This window comes from Panthera tigris, chromosome F3 (genome assembly GCF_018350195.1).
Source record: "Panthera tigris isolate Pti1 chromosome F3, P.tigris_Pti1_mat1.1, whole genome shotgun sequence".
NCBI classification, from domain to species: domain Eukaryota; kingdom Metazoa; phylum Chordata; class Mammalia; order Carnivora; family Felidae; genus Panthera; species Panthera tigris.
In genome coordinates this window covers 53,542,325-53,565,180 of record NC_056678.1, presented here as the reverse complement: position 1 = coordinate 53,565,180, position 22,856 = coordinate 53,542,325, and the positions used below count along the sequence as shown (strand labels likewise).

At 44.6% G+C, this 22,856-nt stretch overlaps 1 protein-coding gene across 1 annotated transcript in view; it reads left to right on the top strand.

The window, feature by feature from the left end:
• Window positions 1-21,632, top strand: part of USH2A (usherin) — a 767,091-nt gene extending 745,459 nt beyond the window's left edge. Inside the window, exons 69-73 of the mRNA XM_042976063.1 lie at window positions 6,608-6,784; window positions 8,104-8,187; window positions 12,768-13,012; window positions 19,101-19,322; window positions 21,372-21,632. Of these exons, the coding sequence (XP_042831997.1) occupies window positions 6,608-6,784; window positions 8,104-8,187; window positions 12,768-13,012; window positions 19,101-19,322; window positions 21,372-21,461 (818 nt within the window). The 3' untranslated portion in view covers window positions 21,462-21,632. The remainder of the gene's footprint in view (window positions 1-6,607; window positions 6,785-8,103; window positions 8,188-12,767; window positions 13,013-19,100; window positions 19,323-21,371) is intronic.
• The last annotated feature ends 1,224 nt before the right edge of the window (window positions 21,633-22,856 follow it).

Sequence of the window (22,856 nt, the reverse complement as noted above, 5' to 3'; positions counted from 1 at the left end):
TTTTACAAATAGTCTTCAGCACAAGACGATGAAGGAAGTGCTGTTATCTAAATTTACAGAAGACAGAACTGAAGCAGGACTGTGGACCGTGCATTACAATTCCAAGATGCCGTTCACATAGACCGGAATCTGAACTGAGGCTCTGGGAGCTGTACAATGAGGTGGCCTCAAAGTAAGGCCAGAGCTGAAGTCACCTGCCGGTTTCCATATCTAGAAAGTAGAGGTATTCCTCTGAATTCATCATCACCCCGCTCAGCTAAGTACCACTATGTTACCCTGGTCTGTCATGAAGATTTCAGACCTTCTCCTCCCTCCCCAAACCTCCCACTTCCTCCCACCCTCCCCCACTGCACACCCCTCCTGTCCTCACCCACCTCTCCCTGTATGCTCTACAGAACTCCCTGCTTCCACACTCACCAGGAAAAGAGAGGTCACCGGTCAGTAATTTGCTCCCTTCCCACCCACCTGCAATCGGCTTCATTTCTGTCTGCAACAAGGAAGGGTGGTCCTTCTCCCCGAAATAATCCCACCTCCTGTGCTTTGAATCCCACCCCCTTCCCTGCTGACCACCGGCCTCCTCTCGGCAATCTTCAGTGTACCTTGGATAGAGTCACACTTTTTTTCCAGTGCCTGAATGGTTCAGTCAGTTGAATATCCGACCCTTGATTTCGGCCCAGGTCATGATCTCATGGCCATGAGTTTGAGCCCCGCGTTGGGCTCCAAGCTGAGCCTGCTTGGGAGTCTCTTTCCCTATCTTTCTGCCCCTATCCCGCACATGCTCACTCTCCCTCAAAATAATAAAAAAACAATAAACATTAGAGTCACAGTTGATTCTCTCCCTCATTTCCCCTCCCACACTCCTCCCTTCATAGTAAAACTTGTCTGAAGGATGCTCTCCGAGGGCTTTGCCCATTTTCCTTCTTCCCACTTACCCTTTAAAGTTCTCCAGAGTGATTTTCACCTCGTCACTTTGTGAAAATCTCTTCCTAGGTTTGCCCTTGACCTCCACAGTGATCATCTAGGGGATATTTTTTAGCAGCAGTCACTCTTACTGACTTCCGAGGAACATTCAAGGCAGTGGGACCCTCAGTCCTTTTTTAAAAAGCAGTCCCCCTGGGGCGCCTGAGTGGCTCAGTTAAGCCTCTGACTTGGTTTCTGCTCAGGTCATGATCTAGGAGTTCATGGGTTGAGCCCCATGTCAGGCTCTGTGATGACAATGTGGAGCCTGCTTTGGATTCTCTGTCTCCCTCTCTCTCTGCCCCTCCACTACTCTCTCTCTCTCTCCCAAAAAATAAATAAACATTAAAAAAAAAAAAAAAACAGTCCCCCTAGTTTCCATGAGTTTCTCCTGTCCTCCCTCCTGCCTCTGTGGCTGTTCAGTGTCAGTCAGTCTGTTGGTTGATCTTACACCAACCAGGTCCCTTCCAATCTCAGTCCTAAACTTTCCTCTCTACCCTTTCCCTCCTCTTGTCTTCCCTCCTCAGGAAGTGAGTTCATCTTCTCCCAGGCTTCAGCTCCGAAGGCCAACTCCCAGAAGGCCACCTGCTCCCCGAGTCCTTTGCTTTGAAACCCAGCCCCCCACACGCCCACACCCCGCTTCCTCACCTCCGCCCAAATGCGACAGCCCCAGACACAGCTGGCATCTTTCCTGTAATCTGCTTCCCGTTCAGGCCTCACTTTCTCTACGTTACTCCAGCCCTGGGCCGCAGGTCTGAACACCCAACGTGTGTTGCTCTATGAGTGAGTGAACGCACCCAAACTTCTCGCGTTTATTGTTGCTGCCACACCATCTGCATTCTTTGTCGCTTGCACCATAATCCAAAGTGCAATGATTCTCAGTAATGTCTACTGTGTAACCATAATCGTGGCATGGGGGTACAAGAACATCTGGCTCCAGGGGTCCCAAACAGAGCACATCGGGCCACCAGCCACTGACACAGTCCGGAAGCAGAGAGTCGAGGGAGGGGGTGAAACAGGAAAGGGATTTATTTCAGTGAGGCCACCACGCATTGGAAGCCTGTCTCCAAAGTGCTGAAAACACTTCCAGGCTCATGTAAGGAAAATGTGGGACAAAGGTTGGTGGGGACATGCAGGTGGCAGTACAGGTCAGGTCGACCATTGTCTTGGGGTCAGTCAAGCGAGGTCTTGCCGGCTCCGGGGGGTCCTTATTGCTGGAGGGGACGGTTTGGTTCTTACCACAGGGTGCTTTGCCTCGCCTTTTGCCTGAGTTGAGAGATAAGCTGGGAAGAATTTAATCAATTAGAAAGTACAGACTGAAGTCAAAATGGAGGTAGTTGAAGTCCTCTTTCCTAGTGTGCACCCTCCTTCATCTTTCTGCCTGTTCCTCTCACTATCTGCCCTTCTCAAACCCAAAAGGAACCGTGAGAAATACTTATGCCCGACGTGAAGGCACAGTAAAAGGAATTCTGGTCTACTAATAAAAAATGCTACTCTGGGGGCATCTGGGTGGCTCAGTTGGTTGAGCGTCCGACTTCGGCTCAGGTCATGATCTCACAGTTCGTGGGTTCGAGCCCCGTGTCCGGCTCTCTGCTGACAGCTCAGGGCCTGGAGCTGCTTCAGATTCTGTGTCTCCCTCTGTCTCTGACCCTCCTCCATTCATGCTCTGTCTCTCTCTGTCTCAAAAATAAATAAACATTAAAAAAATTAAAACAAAACGCTACTCTGTACAAGGAGAGAGACGAAACATAGTCACCACCCTTCAGAAGCGGTTCCCCTTCATAATATATCCATAAGCCCATTGTGTGTGTGTGTGTGTGTGTGTGTGTGTGTTTACTGGCCAGAAGGCCTGGCCAAAACAGCTCTGTGAGGTTTGCAGTTTTGTTAACCAATTCTCTTTTTAGTCATCGAGCTTAGTTTTGCCAGATTTTTTTTCCTTAGGCTCAAAAAAAAAAAAAAAAAAAACCCACAGTGAACAGATATAAGATTTCCTTGCTGTCTTGGGGCTCCTGGGGCGCTCAGTTGGTTAAGGTCATGATTCTTGATTTCGGGTCAGGTCATGATTTTTTTTTTTTTTAGTTTGCGCCCCACATCAGACTCTGTGCTGATAGCACACAGCAGCCTGCTTGAGATTCTCTGTCTCTCTCTGCCCCTCCCCTGCTTGCTCTCTCTCTCACACACACAATAAACATTAAAAAAAAAAAAAAAAAAAAAAAAAGGTTTCCTTGTTTTCTCTTCTTCCTTTACATAGAAGAAGTGACTCCAAATTGGAGTAGCACCAAGGGAAGAAAGGGCTCACTCAATCCACTTTACTGGATCCACAGACATGGAAAAATACAATAAATGGCTATCATATAAGTTTTCTTTTTTTTTTAAGTTTATTTATTTTGAGAGAGAGACAGCAGGGGAGGGGCAGAGTGAGAGGGAGAGAGAGAGAATACCAAACAAACTCCGCACCAGCAGCATTGAGCCTAATGTGGGGCTCGAACTCACAAACCGTGAGATCATGACCTGAGCTGAAACCAAGAGTCAGCTGCTCAACAGGCTGAGCCAGCCAGGCGCCTCTATCATATGGGTTTTCAAATACCATTCATGCTACTTTTAAGAGAAAAAATATGGATCAGAAATACAAATCATAAAGTACTTTGAAAGTAGTGTTTGTAATTTTATAGTAACGTGGGTCTGGAGAGGTATTAGCAATGCATTCCGCCCCCTCTGCCTTAACTACACCTTCAGGGCAAGAACAAAGTGAGGCATAGTTTAACTGCTGGGCTTCTTGAGAGAAAATGTCTGATTGGAAGTGCTTGCCAACTTCCGTGGTGTAAATACTCCCACCGTGGCTAATTTCGATTTTCCAAGGAACACAGAGCTGGCAAGAGGTGACTAGTGGTGCCCTCCTCTGCAATATCTCCACCATCCAGACATAATAGACATAAACCACCTCAAGAGCATAGATAATAATACAATGTAGCAAAATCACGAAGGATTTATGAACGTTGAGTGTTTATTACCTTAGTTTTAGTATCATTTATTTTAGTTTACATAATATATTTTAATAATGGTTGGGTTTAATAATCAGCTCACAAAATCCTAAATATGTATCAGTCAGGATGAGCCAGGATGATTCAGTGCACCCATAAACTGAATTAGTAAACTGTGCTCCTTTGAATAGATGTGTATTGATTGTAACAAAACAACATGGGCTTTATGGTTAGCAGGTCTGGGTTCAGACCCTTGGCCTCTTACAAGCCACTGAGGTTAAGCAAGTAATTTGGCTTCTCTGAACCTGAGTTTCCTGACCTGAAAAATTAAGAACTCTTACAAGATTGTTTTGAAGACTAAATGAGATAAAACATATCAAGTGCAGGGGGCATAGTAACTCTTCCCATTTCCTGTCTCCAAATTCATTATTCTTGGTTATTTTGATTGTTCAATCACTCTTTCCTCAGAGCTCCTATCTTTCTATTTTTATACTATTTACAAACCTTGTCTTTATCTGTGCTGTTATGATGGAGGGGAGATGTGGAAATCTTTTGAATTAAGTGGCAGAGGGAACCCACAGACAGATACAACAGTATATTCCATTGTGAAGTTTGTATTGGAAAAACATATTAAAAGAGGGTTTGAGGGGCGCCTGGGTGGCTCAGTTGGTTAAGCGGCCGACTTCAGCTCAGGTCATGACCTCACGCTCCGTGAGTTCGAGCCCCGCGTCGGGCTCTGTGCTGACAGCTCGGAGCCTGGAGCCTGTTTCAGATTCTGTGTCTCAGTCTCTCTGACCCTCCCCCGTTCATGCTCTCTCTCTGTCTCAAAAATAAATAAATGTTAGAAAAAAAATTAAAAAAAAAAAATTAAAGAGGGTATGAGGGGCACCTGGATGGCTCAGTTGGTTGAGCATCCAACTCTTGATTTCTGCTTAGGTCTGGATCTCAAGGTCCACGGGATCGAGCTCTGCAGCGGGCCCTGCACTAACAGCGTGGAGCCTGCTCGGGATTTTCTTTTTCCCTGACTCTCTGCCCCTCTGTCTATCCTGCGTGTGTTTGTGTGTTTGTGTGTGTGCATGCATGCTCTCTCCTTCAAAAACAGATAAACTTAAAAAAATAAATAAAATAAGTAAATAAAAGAGGTTTTGATAGCTATGGTTTTGGTATTTGCAGAAATACTTTCTTATGGCTTTATGAAAAGGTCTTGCTTTGAAAGATAAGAATCAAAGTTGTCTTTGTGGTTAAATCTTATGATCACAAAGGTATAATTATTCCTTATTTTGTTATATTTCCTAACATCAGCAACAGATGGGTTTAATTTCTAAAGAAAAAAAGGATATGCAATTTATTTCCACCACTCACTTTTTTCTTTTCTTAAAAGCCAATTTAGTATATGGATGGATCTTAATGCTGTTACAAATGTATTGATTATTTTGGAGAAAACAAGATCTCATGAAATAAATCTCTTCTGACTTGACAAGATGATATGGTAACCCTTCATTTGTTTCTGCAAAAATTATTCATTTAAAAGATGAGCCTCAGTTAAGGATTGTTTTTCCTTCGTTTTAGTAAGGAGCTGAAAAATGAAAAAAGAACATGCCTGTAAAATGCACACCAAGTTGCTTCTATATCTGATATAATACTTAGGAGACCTGAACTTGATTATATACTAATGTACTATGCTATTGATTGATTAGTCAGGGCAATGAATTATTATACTCGAATTGCTATTTGCAAGGCTTTTTAACTATCTTAGAAAACAAACTAACGGTTCAAGAAAAAGCTTTAAAAATAAATGGGTGCCAAAAGGACATAATTCACCATCTAAGCAGTTTAGTTTGGAGAAAAAAAATATATTAACTTCATCTAGTCCTTGGGGCTTTGTAGCAATAAATATTGATTTGATATGAAAAATAGCAATCTACTGTAGTTAATAGTGTTAAGGATACTTCACCCGTTAAAAGAAGGAAAATGCAACAAAATATGAGCTCCAGGCTCATGTTGGTAAGCACAACTATTGTATGTTAATAGTTTTATTTCATAAAACACTGCTTTTCATTGATTTTTTTTTTGGGGGGGGGAGCAGGTGCAACATTGCTGAGAAAGCATCTCATACATGTTCCCAATGGTTTTCTTTTCACCCCCAATGCCAGGTTTTTTTTTAACACAGAGGAAAATATGAAGGGTTTCAGCAATGCCAATTGCTGGGGGAGGTGTTATACTTAAATATATATATATATATATATATATATATATATATGTATATGTATATGTATATATACAGGCCAGTTCAGTCAGTAGAGTGTGTGACTCTTGATCTTGGGGTTGTAAGTTTGAGCCCCACATCGGGTATAGAGATTACTTGAAAAAATAAAATTAAAAAAAAAGATACACACACACTCTGAGATAACCATTTTTAATTTTTTTTTAAGTTTGTTTATTTCAGAAAGAGAAAGAGAGAAGGAGCTCAGAAGGGGCAGAGAGAAAAGGAGAAAGAATCCCAAGCAGGTCTGCACTGTCAGCACAGAGCCCAGTGCAGGAATCGAACTCATGAACCATGAGATCATGGCCTGAGCTGAAGCCAAAAGTCAGCTGCTTAACCGACTGAGCCACCCAGGGGCCAAGCCCTGAGGTTACCATTTTTAGAATATACAACTTTCTCCCAACAGTGCCCCAGTACCGAGTGCCGTTTTTGGTGGACAGCAATTTGTCTATGGTGCGTGTAGACTGGAGTGGCTCCTTCCTTCTGAATGGCCCGCTGAAGGAGTTCGTGGTGACCGATGGAGGCCAGCGTGTATACAGTGGCTTCGACACCACCCTCTACATACCAAGGACGGCAGACAAAAGTTAGTTTCTGACTCCTATTTCGTAGGGTGTCAGGAACTCCGCTTCCCGGCTCTATGAGATACTCAGTCTGAAATGTGACCAGCAGATGCTACTCATTAAAATGTCCCGGTGGAAGTGGCCACTTCTTGAGGAAATGTTGCGGCTCCCAGAAAATAAGATTCCCCTTCCCGTTCTCTGCATGAGTGCCATTATGTGCCTTTGTGTGATGGCCCCACAAAGGGACAAGACTGCAGGACAGGCTGTGTCCACAAGACAAATGGCACCCACAGGTAGTCTGGGTTTCCTGAAATAATACACTTGCAGGGACTTGGGAGATTTTTCTTGATACATCCAAATAGAGACAGACCAGGCAACGACCATCTCCAACTCTTAGTCTGTGATTGAGGGCTTTCCTCAACCAACCTTGGTATCCATTCCTCAAACTACAACACTTTTCCTTCGAAAACTGAACTGTTTCTCCCTGTTTAATTACATGTTCTTCTCCTGTTTGATTTTTAAACTGAAATGAGAAAAAGCTTTACAGGGTACTATTTTCTAATGATCAATATGACCACAGGACCAATAGATGTAAAGCCATTTTAAGCACTCTGGATTTCTGCAATGAATTCATCAGTGGCCTTTTTAGTTCTTTAAATTTCCTTGAAAATGCTACTTACGTTTGTTAAAAGGTGCAGATACACAATGAGATCCAGGATTGCATTTAGAGTATCTGAAACTTATCCAAAGCATTTTTACAATCCAGCTATACATTCTCCTGGTCACAGTTCTTGGTTACCTAGGCAGCCATTGTGATAAGCAGATGAGATGACCCATAGTCGGGAGATCTGGGTTCTACTCCTGGGCAGGCCTCTACCGAACCACCTGTGTGGCCCTGTAAGAGTTGCTTCTCTCAGGTTCCTGGCCCTGAGAGAAATATTTAGACCATTCAATTTCCTGAACTCTCCTGTTTAGAAAGAAACTTTGGATCACATAGTGCAAAGTGCACCTGTAAGTTTTACCAGAACAGGTTTAGACCAATATGAAGTATAAGATACACTGTAGTCTCCTTTACTCTTCCAATCATTCTTTTTCTTTGCTATATAACCTCTAAGCTTCTTCTTCAGTTCTGTTACTTATAAATGTATACTATTATTACGCTAATTATAGCTATTTTCTTGGTAATTTGAAAATTAGAAGTAAGTGTGTATATAAGATAAAACCTCACAACTTGCGCTGGAAACCTGTTCTCAGATTTCCCATGCTATGATATATTGCTCTTCTAAAAGTCTGCCCACTATTTGTAGGTGTTGAATGACTGAGTCTTGTATCTTTTTTCTAGCCTTCTTTCTCCAGGTCATCTGCACTACAGATGAAGGAAGTGTTAAGTCACCCGTGGTCCAATATGATACCTCCACCGGATTTGGTAAACGTTTAACTCATATTATACTTAGTATAGAACCTATTCATTTTGGGAAAGAAACAATCATACGTTTGTTTCTTGTATCCTTGTACTAATATGTTCATAGACTGCATGGAAGGAACTGTTCCACGACAATTTAAGTTCTCATGTAAATTATTTTGGCAAAGAGTTAGGGTATATAGTACTCTTTTAAAAAAAATTTTAATGTTTATTTTTGAGAGAGAGAGAGAGAGAGCAGAGAGAGAGGGAGAGCCTGACATGGGGCTTGAACTCACAAACCATGAGATCATGACCTGCATGAAAGTCAGACACCCAATAGACTGAGCCACCCAGATGCCCCAGGTATACAGTCATCTTAAATACCAAGTCAGGGGTGCCTGGGTGTCTCAGTTGGTTAAGCGTCCAACTTCAGGTCAGGTCATGATTTCATGGTTTGTGAGTTTGAGCCTCGCATCTGGCTCTGTGCTGACAGCTCAGAGCCTAGAGTCTGCTTCGGATTCTGTGTCTCCCTCTCTCTCTGCCCCTCCCCAGATCATGTCTCTCTCTCTTAAAAATAAACATTAAAAAATTTAAAAAATATACCAAGTCATTGAATTGTAGACACAGAGATATGACTAAATTCTCTCCTAGTCACAAATGCTCTCTCAATAAAGAGCTATATGACTTTGTTAAAAAAAAAAAAAAGTGATTTATAGAGGACGTCAGAAAAAAGAGATCAGAGGAAGAGAAAATACTCTAATGCCAATTTGTGTTGATCATAGTGATAATATTGCAGATTCAGAGCCTAAAATGGTGAATTTGAGAGATTTTTCTCTTGCATTCTCTGTAAAAGATGATGATTGATTGCCATTACCAAGTAATTTAGCTGAAGAGATGAAATTGTAATTTTTATGGAGCATCTTTTAAATTGACTTCTACCCACAATCTTTGAATCTAACACATGCAATACTTTATAATTTCAAAGGGCGAGTTAGAGAAATGCCAGATTTTTTTTCCATTTGAACAGAATTGGGACTGATACCCTATTTTAAATTCCAGTAACTAATGTTATATCAAATTGGTATGCATGCGTAGGTTTTTTTAAAATACAAAGGTCCAAAAATTCTGAAACACAGGTAAATATATATATATTGTTATCAAGGATAATTTCAACTGCTAAAAAAAAAAAAAAAAAAAAAAAAAAAACCAAATAGGATTCTCTATTTCCAGACTTCATGTGTCTGGATGCCATGTGAAATTTTTTACAACACCTAACGGTCCCTTCCACAAAGTTCATCTCATTTCATGCCATAGCAGCCGTGGGATAGACCTCATTCGGTATTCTTTTAGCAACTCTAATGTGTCCACAAGTGAAGTGCGCCACTGGAGTCCTAAGGGACACCAGAACTCACCCAAGAACACCCCGCAAGCTCCCAGCTGAGAATCTGAACGTGGTTTTTCTGTTGACTCCTGGCCCCATCCTTTCTCTTTAGCAGTGGTTCTCAAATGTAAGTGTGCGCTCGGATCGTCTCAGTGTGCTTGCTTATTATATAGTTTCCCAGGCCCCCAGCAGAGATTCAGAGTCAGTAGGGCCCAGGAGTCTGCTCTTTCAACAAGCCCTGCCCATAACATTGTGTGTCAACTGCCATCAGATTTGAAAAATTAAAAACTAAATAAAAATAGGGGCGCCTGCGTGGCTCAGTCGGTTGAGCGTCTGACTTCGGCTCAGGTCATGATCTCGCAGCTCGTGAGTTAGAGCCCCGCGTCGGGCTCTGTGCTGACAGCTGGCAGCCAGGAGCTTGCTTCAAATTCTGTGTCTCCCTCTCTCTGCCCCTCCCCTGCTTGCACTCTGGCTCTCCCCCTCTGAAAAATAAACACTAAAAAAAATTTTTTAATAGATATAAACAAGCCCCACCCAATGATTCTGATGTAAGGCATTAGGATCACAAGTTGAATAAAAACCACATAACCTAGATTGACCCACCTCTAAATCCAGCCAGTCCGGTCTCCTAGGTCAGTGGGAAGTATCCTTCCACGGGAGGAATGACCTCTGACACTAGTTCTGGTTTGGGATTTTCTTTGAAGTTCAGGCTCAGCCTCTGGAGTCCCCTATCCCAACCTTGAAGCTCCCACTTGGGTGGAGTCCCTTAAAATTAAAGGGACTTTGAAAAGAAAAAAAGAGAAGGGATAAAGATACATGGTCCTGATTTTACCTGATTGTAAGCTCTCCACAAAACAGGGGAAACCTGTATTTGGTTCCTGAATACAAAGTGAGGTTTCCACTGATGAGAGAAGGAACACTGAGGACCTGAGAAGATATGGAAAATTCCAAGATGTATTGTCCACCTAATTTCCATAGTCAGTTTTAATTTTATGATGTAACTTTTAAAATGTTCCTGTTCCCTTGCCTGAGGCAGCCTTGAAGCATGAAAGTCTCCCAATCCTCATTTCCCTCCTCCTGATCTGAGAGCTGTTTTCTTTTTGAGACTTCCCTCAGGCAGGCTGCCCTACCTTCCCTGGTGTCCTCCCAAGCAAGGGGTCCACCGGGCCCATCAGATCGGTTCCTGGAGTTACAACCCTGTGCCACCCAGAGGAAATTCAACCCTTCCAGTGAATAACCAAGGTTGTTTGGGGGGGGGGGGGGGTTGGGTTTGTTTTCTTCGTCCAAATAACACACCTGGATTCCTAATTAGAGGTATTCCTGCCTGCCGGAACTTGGCAGAGCTTTGACCCCAACCCTTCATTTTAGAGATGGGGAAGCTGAGGCGCAGAGAGGCAGAGCGAGGTTTTTAACCTCAGAGCTATGAGAAGTCGAGTCAGGGTTAGCAAAGTAGGGTTGCTCCTCTTACGGAGCTTGAAATGTAGTCTTAGTCACCTTCTCGCCCTCTCTTAAACCCTCCTACTCCAATTCTGAAGCCCCCTCTCCACTCCCTTCCACTGAAAATGTGGGTTTTAAGTGTCCCACAGGCCCAGCCAGTCCTTGGGGTTGTGGAAAGGCGGAGTTTGTCCAAGGAGTAAAGACGCACTCGTGACTGTGTCCGTTGGCATGCCCTCCTCCTGGCTGCAGGCCTTTGCTTTGGAAGAGCAGCTCCCTGGCTCCCAGCTGCACACCAGCCTGCACGTCTGCAGCCCGGCCCCGGAGCCCAGCTCCAGGGTTCGCTGCTTGGGCTACATCAAATTGAACACAACCAGAGGACGTGTTGGAAAGAATTGTGTGGTTGTTGTTACAAGAAAGGAGACAGGGAGATCGCTCTGTCTCTCCAGGGGGTTAGTGCAGGAAGCATTTACTGAGTATATTAAGGGGTGGGGACAGGGAGCTTACAGAGGCATTTTTGGTTCAATTGAACGTGCCTACCATGTCAACATGCCAGGGCAAATACGGTGCGTTCAAAAAATGGCAGAAAACACCCACAGGAGGAGCTCTTGGTATTATAATGAGCTAAAGATAACTTCCAGAAGACTCCGGGGGCTTCTGGCCTAGGTCCTCATCCAGTCCTGCTCAAAGCTGCTCACGTCAAGGGCTGTCAGCACCTAGTGAGGGGCTCTCGGGCAAAACACCCAGTTAGCTGTTTCCTGGGCCGGGGCTGTTCGTTCTGCAAAACAAAACACATTTCTTCCCCGCTTTCGTCCCTCTCCTCCTCCTTTCTGCCCACCGTGTTTGGCCCTTTGGAGAGGGGCTCTGACACCCACCGCCGCTCCGTGGGTTTGACTTCGCCGCTTCACGCTGCCCTGCAGCGTCCCCCATGAGCCCTTCTCTTGTCTGGTCCGGCTCATCCCAGCTTCCCCCACACCCCCAGACTTGATAGTCGTGGGACTCCCCAGCCCTCGTCCTGTAAGGCACAGGGCCGATGAGTGCTCCGTAAATACGAGCTCCTGTGATTAGCCTCACGTGCAGGGCATCACACGCACTGAACTGTCCCCCGTACGCAGAAGTCAAGCGTGAGTGGTCCTATTGCCAAAGGACCTCTTCCCAGGGGAGGCTCTGAGGGCACTTGAGTGGCTCGCAGAGCCTGACAAGGTCACAGAGAGGCCAGGGTGCCAGAAATATAAAGACAACAAGATGGCAAGCACAGGCTGTTTCCATCACAATAGAAAGTAGGATCTAATGTTTCAAATCCGGTTTGCACAGAACTTCTCAGGCACCGGGCTGTTGCATGAAGTGAGGGGACCCCGGATCTCCTCGGCACTGTGTGTCCAGTAGGGTCTCTGCAGCAGTGGTCAGGCTGGCCCCTCACCAGAATCCGTCGCCCAGGAAAACACTTGGCTCTCAGGGCCCACGGCGGTGAAGCAGGCATTCCTCAAGGTTACTTGGTAACCCCTTTTAAAAGTCCCCTCCTCCTCCCCTTCCCCCTGTCTCTCCCAGGAAACTTGCAAAGGCAGCAGTGATTTCTAGCCTGAGGAGTGTCAGCGAGGTCTCCTGAGGGCTGTAAGCCTGCCCCTGAAGACGCACGGCACCGCTTCCCGGCCTGAACACAAGTACAAACCAGCACCATGAGACAAACTGCTTTAAACTCCTTTCCAATTTACTACCAAACGACAGGGCAAGGGATCACAAAATTGCCTTCTGAAATAACATCTCCCTTTTCTGCCCCTGGGTTTTGCAGGCCTGGTTCTGACAACTCCTGGAGAAAAGAGAGGATCGGGGAGGAAAAACACCGAGTTCTACAGCCAGTTATGGTTCATCGTGTTAATGGCAATGCTGGGCTTGATCTTGTTGGCCATTTTTCTGTCTCTGATACTACAAAGAAAAATCCACAAAGAACCGTATATCAGAGAGAGACCTCCCTTAGTACCTCTTCAGAAGAGAATGTCTCCACTGAGTGTCTATCCACCGGGGGAAACCCATGGGGTAGGTCTCTGAAGGCGGGCCCCATTTCCCTCTCCCTGGGCTTGTGCGTTTATGTAAAGGGAAATGTCTCCAGAGTCATAATAACAAGGGACTAGATGACAGTTATGTTTGACAAAATATGGGGACCACGGGAGGCCAATAGTGACCTTATTAAAAGAGGCCCCCAGAGCTTTCTTGTCCCTTCTTCCATGTGAGGACACAGCAAGAAGACCAGACCCCCACCTGTGAACCAGAAAGCAGGCACCTGACAGACACTCAATCTGCCAGCACCTTGATCTTGGACTTCCCAGCCTCCAGAACTTGAGAAATAATTTCTGTTGTTTAGAAGCCACCCAGTCTGTGAGATTCTATTAAAGCAGCCCGAGTGGATGAAGACACCTGGGAAAGCTTCTTAAAATGCCATTGCCTGGGCCTTCTCCCAGAAAGTCTGATTTCATCACTTTTGGGTGGGGCCTGGGGATTGGTCATCTCCTTTTTTAACTCCAAAAGTGATTCTAAGGTGCAGCCAGGGATGAATATTTCTGTTCTAACGTTGTCAATCAGGGGCTGGTGGAGAAGGGTGGTATGTTGAAATCAACGGGGGAATTTACAGATTATATAACTGTGCCACTTGTGGGGATTAGAAATAAACAGGGGGTCTAGGGAGAGAGTAAAGTGCTCGCAGTGCTCAGTTTGTCCCCTGGCTGTGACACTCTGGGCCACCGAGAATGGATGGCTCCTCAGAGCTCCCGACCACCCAGTCCCAAGATAGGAGGTCAGAGGTCTAGGGGGTGAGGTCACACAAATGGTGGTGCAGGGAGATCGAGGCCCAGAGCACTCGCTGAAGGGGGAAACGTGACTGACTCTGAAGGTCCCCTCTGCGGTGTGGGGCTGTGTCTACTCGGAGGAGGAAAGACTGCAAGTTCTAACTCCCACCAGGCACCAGTCTTTTCTCCAAGCCATGTGTCCAAAGGGCTGCCTCTGCCTGAGAAATCACCTTCGCTGCAGTTTGCACAAAGGTTCCACATGAGCTAGTAGCCACCCTGTGCAGCTAAAACTGTGATTACCAGTTCCAGTGTGGGCGGAGTTTCCCACAGCAAGCAATTCTCTGACACCTGGTGGGTGTCCTACAATTCAACTCAGTTCTGACACTACCTACGGGGAGAGATGGCGTCAGAGGTATTTCATGAGGTAAGGGTTCAGTTCCACAGGACGGTCCCCTCTCCCCAGCTGCAGACACCGGGTCACAAGTCCAGGCTGTCACCCGGGGTTCTGACAGACCCTACGGGTCTGAGTAACGGGTTAGAGTTTCCAGTGACCCCTCCTGGGGTTCAGTTCATTTGCTAGCGCGGTTCACAGAACTCAGGGAAACATTTTGCTTATTGGATCGCCAGTTTATTATAAAAGGAGAGAACCCAGGAACAGGCAGATGGAAGAGATGGATAGGACAGAGTGTAATGGAGGCTTTATCACTTAGCTGCGCTTGGTCAACACTGGCCATTGGCTACTGATTCAACCTCCAGTCTCTCCCCTCCTTGGAGGTGGGGGGGTGAGCTGAGGTTGAGCGGGGACCGAAATTTCCACACCCTTATCACAGGGTTGGTTCTACTGATAACCAGCCCCCAACTTTAGGTAGTTCCCTGGAAAATCACCTCATTAGCATGACAAAAGACACCTTTGTGGCTCTCATCTCTTAGGAAATTCCAAGGGTTTCAGTAGTCCTGTGCCAGAAATTGGGCTGAAGGCCAAATATATATTTATTATAAATCACAGTATCACAGCGGCACCAAATTATGCACAGAAGCCTGATCAAACTGCTTGAGTTCTAACACTTCAAACAATAGAGGAAAGTCAACCAAAGAGCATTGTGTTCCATCCAGATCTCTTCATTTGTGCAGGACACAGCCACGAACAGTGTCGAAGGCACTGACAAAGGTGTATCGTGATGCCCAAGTAGTGAAAATGGGGGGCACAGAGGGGGAGTCACCCCTCTGATGCCCATGGTTTGCGTGTGGGGTGGGGAGCAGCCAGGGGACAGTGACTTGGTGGTGGAGACGTGGAGACAATGTCTCCCATGGCCTGGGCCTCAGCTCTCACCAACCACACCTCATCCCCCTCTCCTTGCTCTCCGGCCCTCCAGCCTCCTTCCTGCCCGAGCACATCAAGCTCCTCTGGCTGGGCCATCGCTCCTGCTCTCCTCTTGGGTGGCTCACACTCTCACTTCATTCAGGTCTCTGCAGAGATGTCACCTCCCCTCTGTGAGAGATAGAATTCCCTGGCTTCTTGTCCACTAGTCCTTTTCCAGGTAGCCATCACATGACACGGTGGCAGACATGCTTGTCCGACTCCTCGAATAGAATGGAAGCTCCCCGAGGACACGGATTTTGTGGGCCGTTTACTGCTGCACCTCAACACCCAGAACAGTGCCTCGCATCAAATATTTGTGAAATGAATGAACATTGAGTGGCCAGTTCAAACCATCAGCCATTCGCTTATGTTCAGGGTATAGTCATGAGAAGATTCTCCCTGAAGAGCAGACACTCTGAAGTTTGCCCTTGTTGAAGAGTAACTTTCTCTCTCTGAGGAAGCCGTGTTCTTCTGTTTATTTTTTAATGGTTATTTATTTTTGAGAGACACAGAGAGAGAGAGAGAGCATGAGCAGGGAAGGGGCAGAGAGAGAGACAAGAGACACAGAATCCGGAGCAGGCTCCAGGCTCTGAACTGTCAGCACAGAGCCCGACACAGGGCTCAAACTCACAAGCCATGAGATCATGACCTGAGCAGAAGTCAGAAACTTAAGTGATGGTGCCACCCAGGTGCCCCATGGAAACCATGTTCTTAGACAAAAGATGTATCCCCACTTCTGGAATTCAGAAGTGCATGGAAAGGCCAAGAAGACCTGAGACATATCTAGCCTGGCGACATCAGCTAAATCAACCCTGGGGTATACAGAGTGCATGGAGAACGTGGGAGGAAATTTCCAGAGCTCTGCGGGTACATCTACTCTGTAACATGAAGTGTGCTTCCAGGAAAACCTACCGCATAGCATTAGTGTCTGTAACTCGTTTCAGGGGTCAAGTCTCCTGTCTCTTGACCCATATCCTACAGGCAGGCATCAGTGTCTTATAATCCTTGCCGAGGAGGAATCGAGTTTTGCCCAGTTGGCTAACTGAGGGGTCAAGAAGCAATCACATCATTCCAAATGGAAGGTACTCTGGATGGCACCATTGCTCATGGTCCTCTCGAGTCTTGTCAAGCTTTGTTTTGTCAAAGTGAGGCCCGTGGACTATCAGTATCAGCATCACATAGGAGCAGGACCTGAACCTCGCGAGGAAGAAACCAAAGAATCTGCCACTCCAACCAGCACTCGGGAAGTTGGACACACAATACTCTGAGAATAGCCATAAACGAATTAAAAATGTAATACATATAATACAATTCCCGTAAGCAGTGGGTGCAGTCCTATAACCAAGAAAAACAGGTGGGACACATTGCATGATTGCACTTACGTGAGGTATCTAAAATAGTCCAATTCACGGAAGCAAAATAGAGTGACTGCCAGGCTGGGGGAGGAGGAAATGGGGAACCGCTAATTAGCAGGCAAAAAATGTCAGTGATGCAAGTTGAAGACGTTCTGGAGATGCACTGTACAACATTGTACCTAATAACAATGCTGTATTGTCACCCAGTCTGTTAAGAGAGTAGATCTCGTATTAGTGTACTTACCACAGTAAGAAACAAAACACAAAACACAAAAGAGGTAAGGGGTGCTGATTAGCCCTTACAGTTCCTGCCAAACCCAAGCCAAACTGCTTCTGAGGCCAGATGTCCACTGGGACAGGCAGACAAAAGAGTGGAAACACCCTACTCTCATATACCCCTTACCGTCAGGGGAAAGCAGAGTGGCTCCCAACTGGTTACTTTTGCGAAGTGGCCAAGCGAGGTGTGAGGAGAGGCAGGGGTGGTGGGGACTGGCTGGCTGCCAGGGGCTCGGGGCTCCCACATTGGCTCTTCAGCATTGAGGGTATCAGTCACAGGGCCCAGAGGGTTAGCAGAAGTGGAATCTGGAGTGTCCCACAGCCCTGGGCAGTGTTCCCGGAACCCACTGTATCCTAAGTTAATCCTACCCGGGTAATAACCGGGTACTTGCAGGCCTCCTTCTGTTGCTTTTAAAAAACATTCTTGAACATAAGCTGGTGTCACAAAGTTGGGCACATAGAAGAATATTAGTGAAGGTTAACCACACTAAAGAGAGGATAATTTGCATTATTAGAACCAAATAAAGAGCCGGTGTTGTTATCTATGGGCCCCAGAATAAATGGGTAAGATTCTGAACAGGATCAAGCTGGAGTTACCTGCTCAGGGTCTCAGATCCACCTGTACACTTGGGTAGCTCGATGAGAGCTACCCCTGAAACACACACACACACACACACACACACACACACACACATGACAAGCTCCTATCCTGGGCACTCCTGTCCTCTGAATAGGTAAGAAACCTTTTGACACAAGACACATACTGGCAAAGGATGTTAGGCTCCAATCTGACTTCACAGAGGAGACGGGGACAGAGATACCAAGGAATGAGAGAGGCTTTTATGATTTGTTAACATTTTCAAGACCACATAGCATAAAGTATAGCTAAGTTTAAGTACAGGTTTGACTTACAGTTTACTTACTTGCCTGAAGATCCTCTCATGCTCTGCAACCCTAAACAAATAACTCCAGTAGAACTCACTTGAAACACTAAGCCATTGCGTTCCACTCACCATGCAATTTTAATGGCAGAAATACACACACACACACACACACACACACCCTGAGATGCATCTCAGAATGATTATATGATTATGTCATTGTTGGAGAAACACAAAGAATTTGTTTGATGGTAATTTTGTTTGTTCTAAACGCTGACTGATGCCTCCCTCTTTGTTCTCAGTTTGACTCTGTGGCTGATATATCTGATGTGTCAAGCAATGTTACCCTAAAAAGTTACACCATGCACTTGGAGGTACCTCGTGTGCTGCGTGAATGCATGATCTTGTGCATGATGCGTTGACTACACACACAATGAAAAGCAGGAACATTTCATTGATTGGAACAGCTAAATCAAACCTCAGATGTTTAGAGCAGCTAGATTTTCTTATGGCACATTCTAGGTTCTAATCACATAGTGCCTTTGTCTTTCTGATGTTAATACCAGACCTGATTTATTAATTTTTTAAATCATATTTTTTTAATGTTTACTTACTTTTGAGAGAGTTATGGGGTGCACGTGGGAAAGAGGCAGAGAGAAGAGACAGAATCCGAAGTAGGCTCCAGGCTCTGTCAGCACCGACTCAGACACTTAACCAAGTGAGCCACACAGGTGCCTGGTGACTTATTAATTACTAAATTTTTTTAATGTTTATTTTTTTAGAAAGAGAGAGTGGGGAGGGGCAGAGAGAAGGGGGACAGAGGATCCGAAGTGGGCTCTGCGCTGACTGCAGAGAGCCCAATGCAGGGCTCGACCTCACGAACCGTGAGAGCATGACCTGAGCCGAAGTTGGATGCCTAACTGACTGAGCCACCCGGGCGCCCCACAGACCTATTTTGATGGCTGAGTCTTATAACAAATAGAACAAGATGAATGAGAAGAGAGGGTAGGGAGAGTCCATTTTCCTACACAAATCCAGGGATTTTAAAATATAATCCAACTGTGTTCACTTGGCAGCCATAAGAGACCATTGTTAACTTTGCTCTGGGAAAAGCGGTGATCTCAAGACACAGGCTCAGTGGTGACACTCACGAAGGGATTACTTTGTTAACCGAACCTCTATCTCCTTCACCTCACCACTTTGCAATGCAGCCCGCCCTTGTCTCCAGGACAAAAGCCAAAGCGTTAGCGCATACATTCTGTAGGTGCTAAGAACACTGATGTCTAATACAACTATTAGTTTATCATCTCACCCTTACCAAAAACCCAGGGGCCACGGTATTCCAGACAAGCTGTTCTGTAGGAGGAAATGGAATGTTCCCTTCATTGACGATGTGTGACACACATTTTCCGTCCCATTGCAAATCCATTTTCTTTAGACAGTAATCACCAACAGCAACTTTCTTTTCAGGGATTAGCTGATACCAAAATTCCCCGGTCTGGGACACCCATCAGTATCAGAAGCAACCGCAGCATATCCGTACTTCGGATCCCAAGTCAGAGCCAAATAAGCCAAACTTATTCCCAAGGCTCTCTCCACCACAGTGTCAGCCAACTCATGGACTTTCAGGACAAGAAAGTCTTGATCGATGACTCATTGTGGGAAACCATCATGGGCCACGATAGTGGATTGGTGAGTGGGTTTCCTTATCCAGAGCCTTTGATCAACCTCCCGAAAGAACATTGGTAAATGGATGGCATGGAGCGTCCTGTCCTCATTGAATGCTGCCTCCCAGCACTTTGCATCTCTCCGACCATTTGCTCAAGTATTTTATAATGACCTACTTATTAGTGTTAACTAAAATTGTTTGATGAGCAGGGTAGAAACTTTGTCTCATTCTTTTTGCAAACATCAGATGCTCAAAAAAATGAATTCATCAAGTAGGTGGAGAGACAAACAGGCTATACTCTATTACCTTGGGCAGAAGGCGACTGGGAACATTGGAACTGGTCTACAAGAGAAACAACCAAAAAAAAAAAAGTGCATCACCTTTTTCCTTTGGGTTTATGGTTAGAGGAGAAAATCTTTCTTTCAATAGGCTCAATGGTTCTTTTCCAAGAAACTCAGAAAATCATGATAAATAAAGGTATTACTGTTTATGAACTTCATCTTTCATAATTTCAGTCCAGTGGATACAAATAACTGACTCTTGGAAAGTTAACCTCATTAATATCTAATATTTTGTATAAGTCCCTAGTGGCTGAAATGGCTAAAACCCTATAGTTTTTACCAACAATCAACCTTCTGCATTATGCCGACTACCTAGACAACTGCTGGAGAACTGTTCCTTTGGGGTAGTTAGCTAGGAAAGATCGCCAGCTAAGAACTCACCTGCTCTGCAGAGCAGACTGATTCACTTCCATGTCTTCCAACCGTCTACTTCTGCCTTTAGAGTCTTCCTCTCATCTAAGTACTCAATTTTCCTTCGCTGAAAAGTTGAGGACTTCCATGAAGACTTTCTTAACTAATGGCAAGGAATAGGGCAAGTTTCCTGGCTCCAGGTTCTAATCACAATGAAAAATGCACAGTGTTGGCTTGTTCAGGACAATGATCTACAATGTGCATTTAAAATTGTGGGCCTGCTTGACATCGTTATGACTCTCGAATTCCATGATTCCATTCCAGATCTAAAGATTCTAAATGGCAGGAATAATTACATCGGGCTGAAACCTAAAGAATTGTTAATTGATCATATCTGACATGGAAAAGGACAAGTTTATAGGGGACAACATAACATATAGAGGGCTAAGATGCATGTGTGCCCTTACCTAAGGATACACAGTGGTTTTTCGATGGAATTGGGATCTTAAAACCATCATTTGGTTACAGAAGCCCCATTCTTCACTCTTATGCTCTATTGCCAGTTTTGCTTGCTTTTGACAGTACTAGCAATAGACAATATGCAAAGCAATTTAATGAAAGTTTTCGAAGATGCAAAACCTGGAAAATAATCTGTTCGTTATAACCTTACAAACAATATTACTAGCCCTATTCAATAAATACAAAATACAGTAAGAGAGTGGGAAGCACAACAGCATGCATTCTGTCTCTTCTGCTTACAGTTTGAATCAAATCTTTTTTTTTAATGTTTGTTTATTTTTGAGAGAGAGAGAGAGAGAGAGAGAGCATGACCGAGAGAGGGGCAGAGAGAGAGGGAGTCACAGAATCTGAAGGAGGCTCCAGGTTCTGAGCACAGAGCCCGACGTGAGGCTCGAACTCACAAGCCATGAGATCGTGACCTGAGTTAAAGTCGGACGTTTAACCAACTGAGCCACCCAGATACCCCTGAACCAAATCTTAAGTATATAAATGTATATACATATGTGTGTGTGTGTGTGTGGATGTGTGTATAACATCCATGAATATAAATATAAAATAAAATGTAATCTCCTCACTTGACAGATGAGGAAACTGAGGCTTAGAAAGTTAAAATACGGCACTTAATAACACTCAAATGACATTTTGGATTAGTCCGTAGTTCATGTGTACATGTGATCCTTTCAATTAGGTAAACTTAAGGCAGGACAATCTCAAACCATGCCTTAAGGATTTGAGCATAATACTAGCCTTTAACAAAATACTTACAGAGTACTTTTTATACTAAATTGATACCACTATCAATCAATGGCAAATACTACTGATAGCGAATGTCCTAACTCTGATGACTGGCTTATTTTTCAGTATGTGGATGAAGAGGACCTGATGAATGCCATCAAGGGTTTCAGCTCTGTGACTAAGGAACACACCACGTTCACCGACACCCACCTGTGAAGGATGGAAACTTGCAAGACATAAAGCTGAAAGGCGGGCCCCGTGCCCCGTCCCCGCCCCCGCTGGGTTATCACAGACAGACGCACCGTATATGCCAGAAAGAGTCATTGCTAGTTATTCTGTAATCCTTTAGGAAACCAAACAAAAACAAGGCTTGTTTTTGAAATTGTTCTTCTGTGATAGAGGTCTGTTTTTCAGGTGGTCTGAAATAAGGGGTACCACCGATATGAAAAAACTTATTTTGCTCTACTTTGAGGAAGCTAAACGAGCCTGTGATTTTCACTTGGCCCAGACAGTGACTCCATTGGTTAAGTGGATAATCAGGGACAATTTCAAATCGGCCCACGGTGGTTACAAGTGAGAAACTAAGCAGTTCTTCCGAGAGGACGTCACTGCTGCTCCTTTCAATCCTTTATTCCCATGAAGTGACACGATCCTGGAAGAAACAGCAATTCTAATGATCACAGCTACAAAATAAAATCCCAGTTTCAGGCCAAGCTGAATCAGAGAAAAACAGACTGCAGTGGTGGATACACACTGAGCGGAAGGTTCAATGTAATTACAGTGTTCAATAAGTACTCACCAAACTTAGTTTTTTTTTAAAAAAGTACACACCAAATTTTGGCAGAGCACCACATAAACTTACAAATCTGTTCTTGATTTATGAATCTTCTGAAAGTCTAAGGACTAAAGAACTATTTCCCACATATTTTATATAGTTTTGAAACTCCAATCAATACTTTCCATAAAATTCTGTCAATTGCATCCCCAGGCATACTGACATCGTCAGCGTTGCACCTTTCACATGGAAACCACTGTTCTATTTGCAACATTTAATTAGCCTGTAGAATTTAAAAAGAAGTTTTGTGCTCCTCCCAGCTTTGGAAGTGTTTCACTTAACATTTGTATGTAAACACAAGATGATACATGAGCATATATGTCATATGTATATACGCGTATGTGTCTATTACTCGGTACTATAGCCCTTCATTTCAGAGAACTATTTTAGCCCTAGAATCACTAAGAGCAGATGATATTCCCCAGTACCAGTTGCCATGGGTCAACAGCTTCTGGCATCTGCTCTAGTTGGAGTACGAAGTCATTGGTGAAAGTCCTAGACCAAGAAACATTTTTTTCCAAGTCATCAACATTAAATTAAAGGTATTTGTTCTTCATGGAACACACTAAAAAATACTGTCTTTCTTATTCTTAAAAGGGCTATGTAATGATTCCGGAAAGTTATTTTGTGTCTATAGGTCGCATACACAATTGTCAGACAATATTTTGTGAGTTAATCCAGAGGTAGGTGGATTTTCCCAAGGCTAAAGTGGCAAAAATTTATAACTTAAGGGATACCCTTGTTCTGCCTCAAAACAAGTCAGATTGTGGACTTTG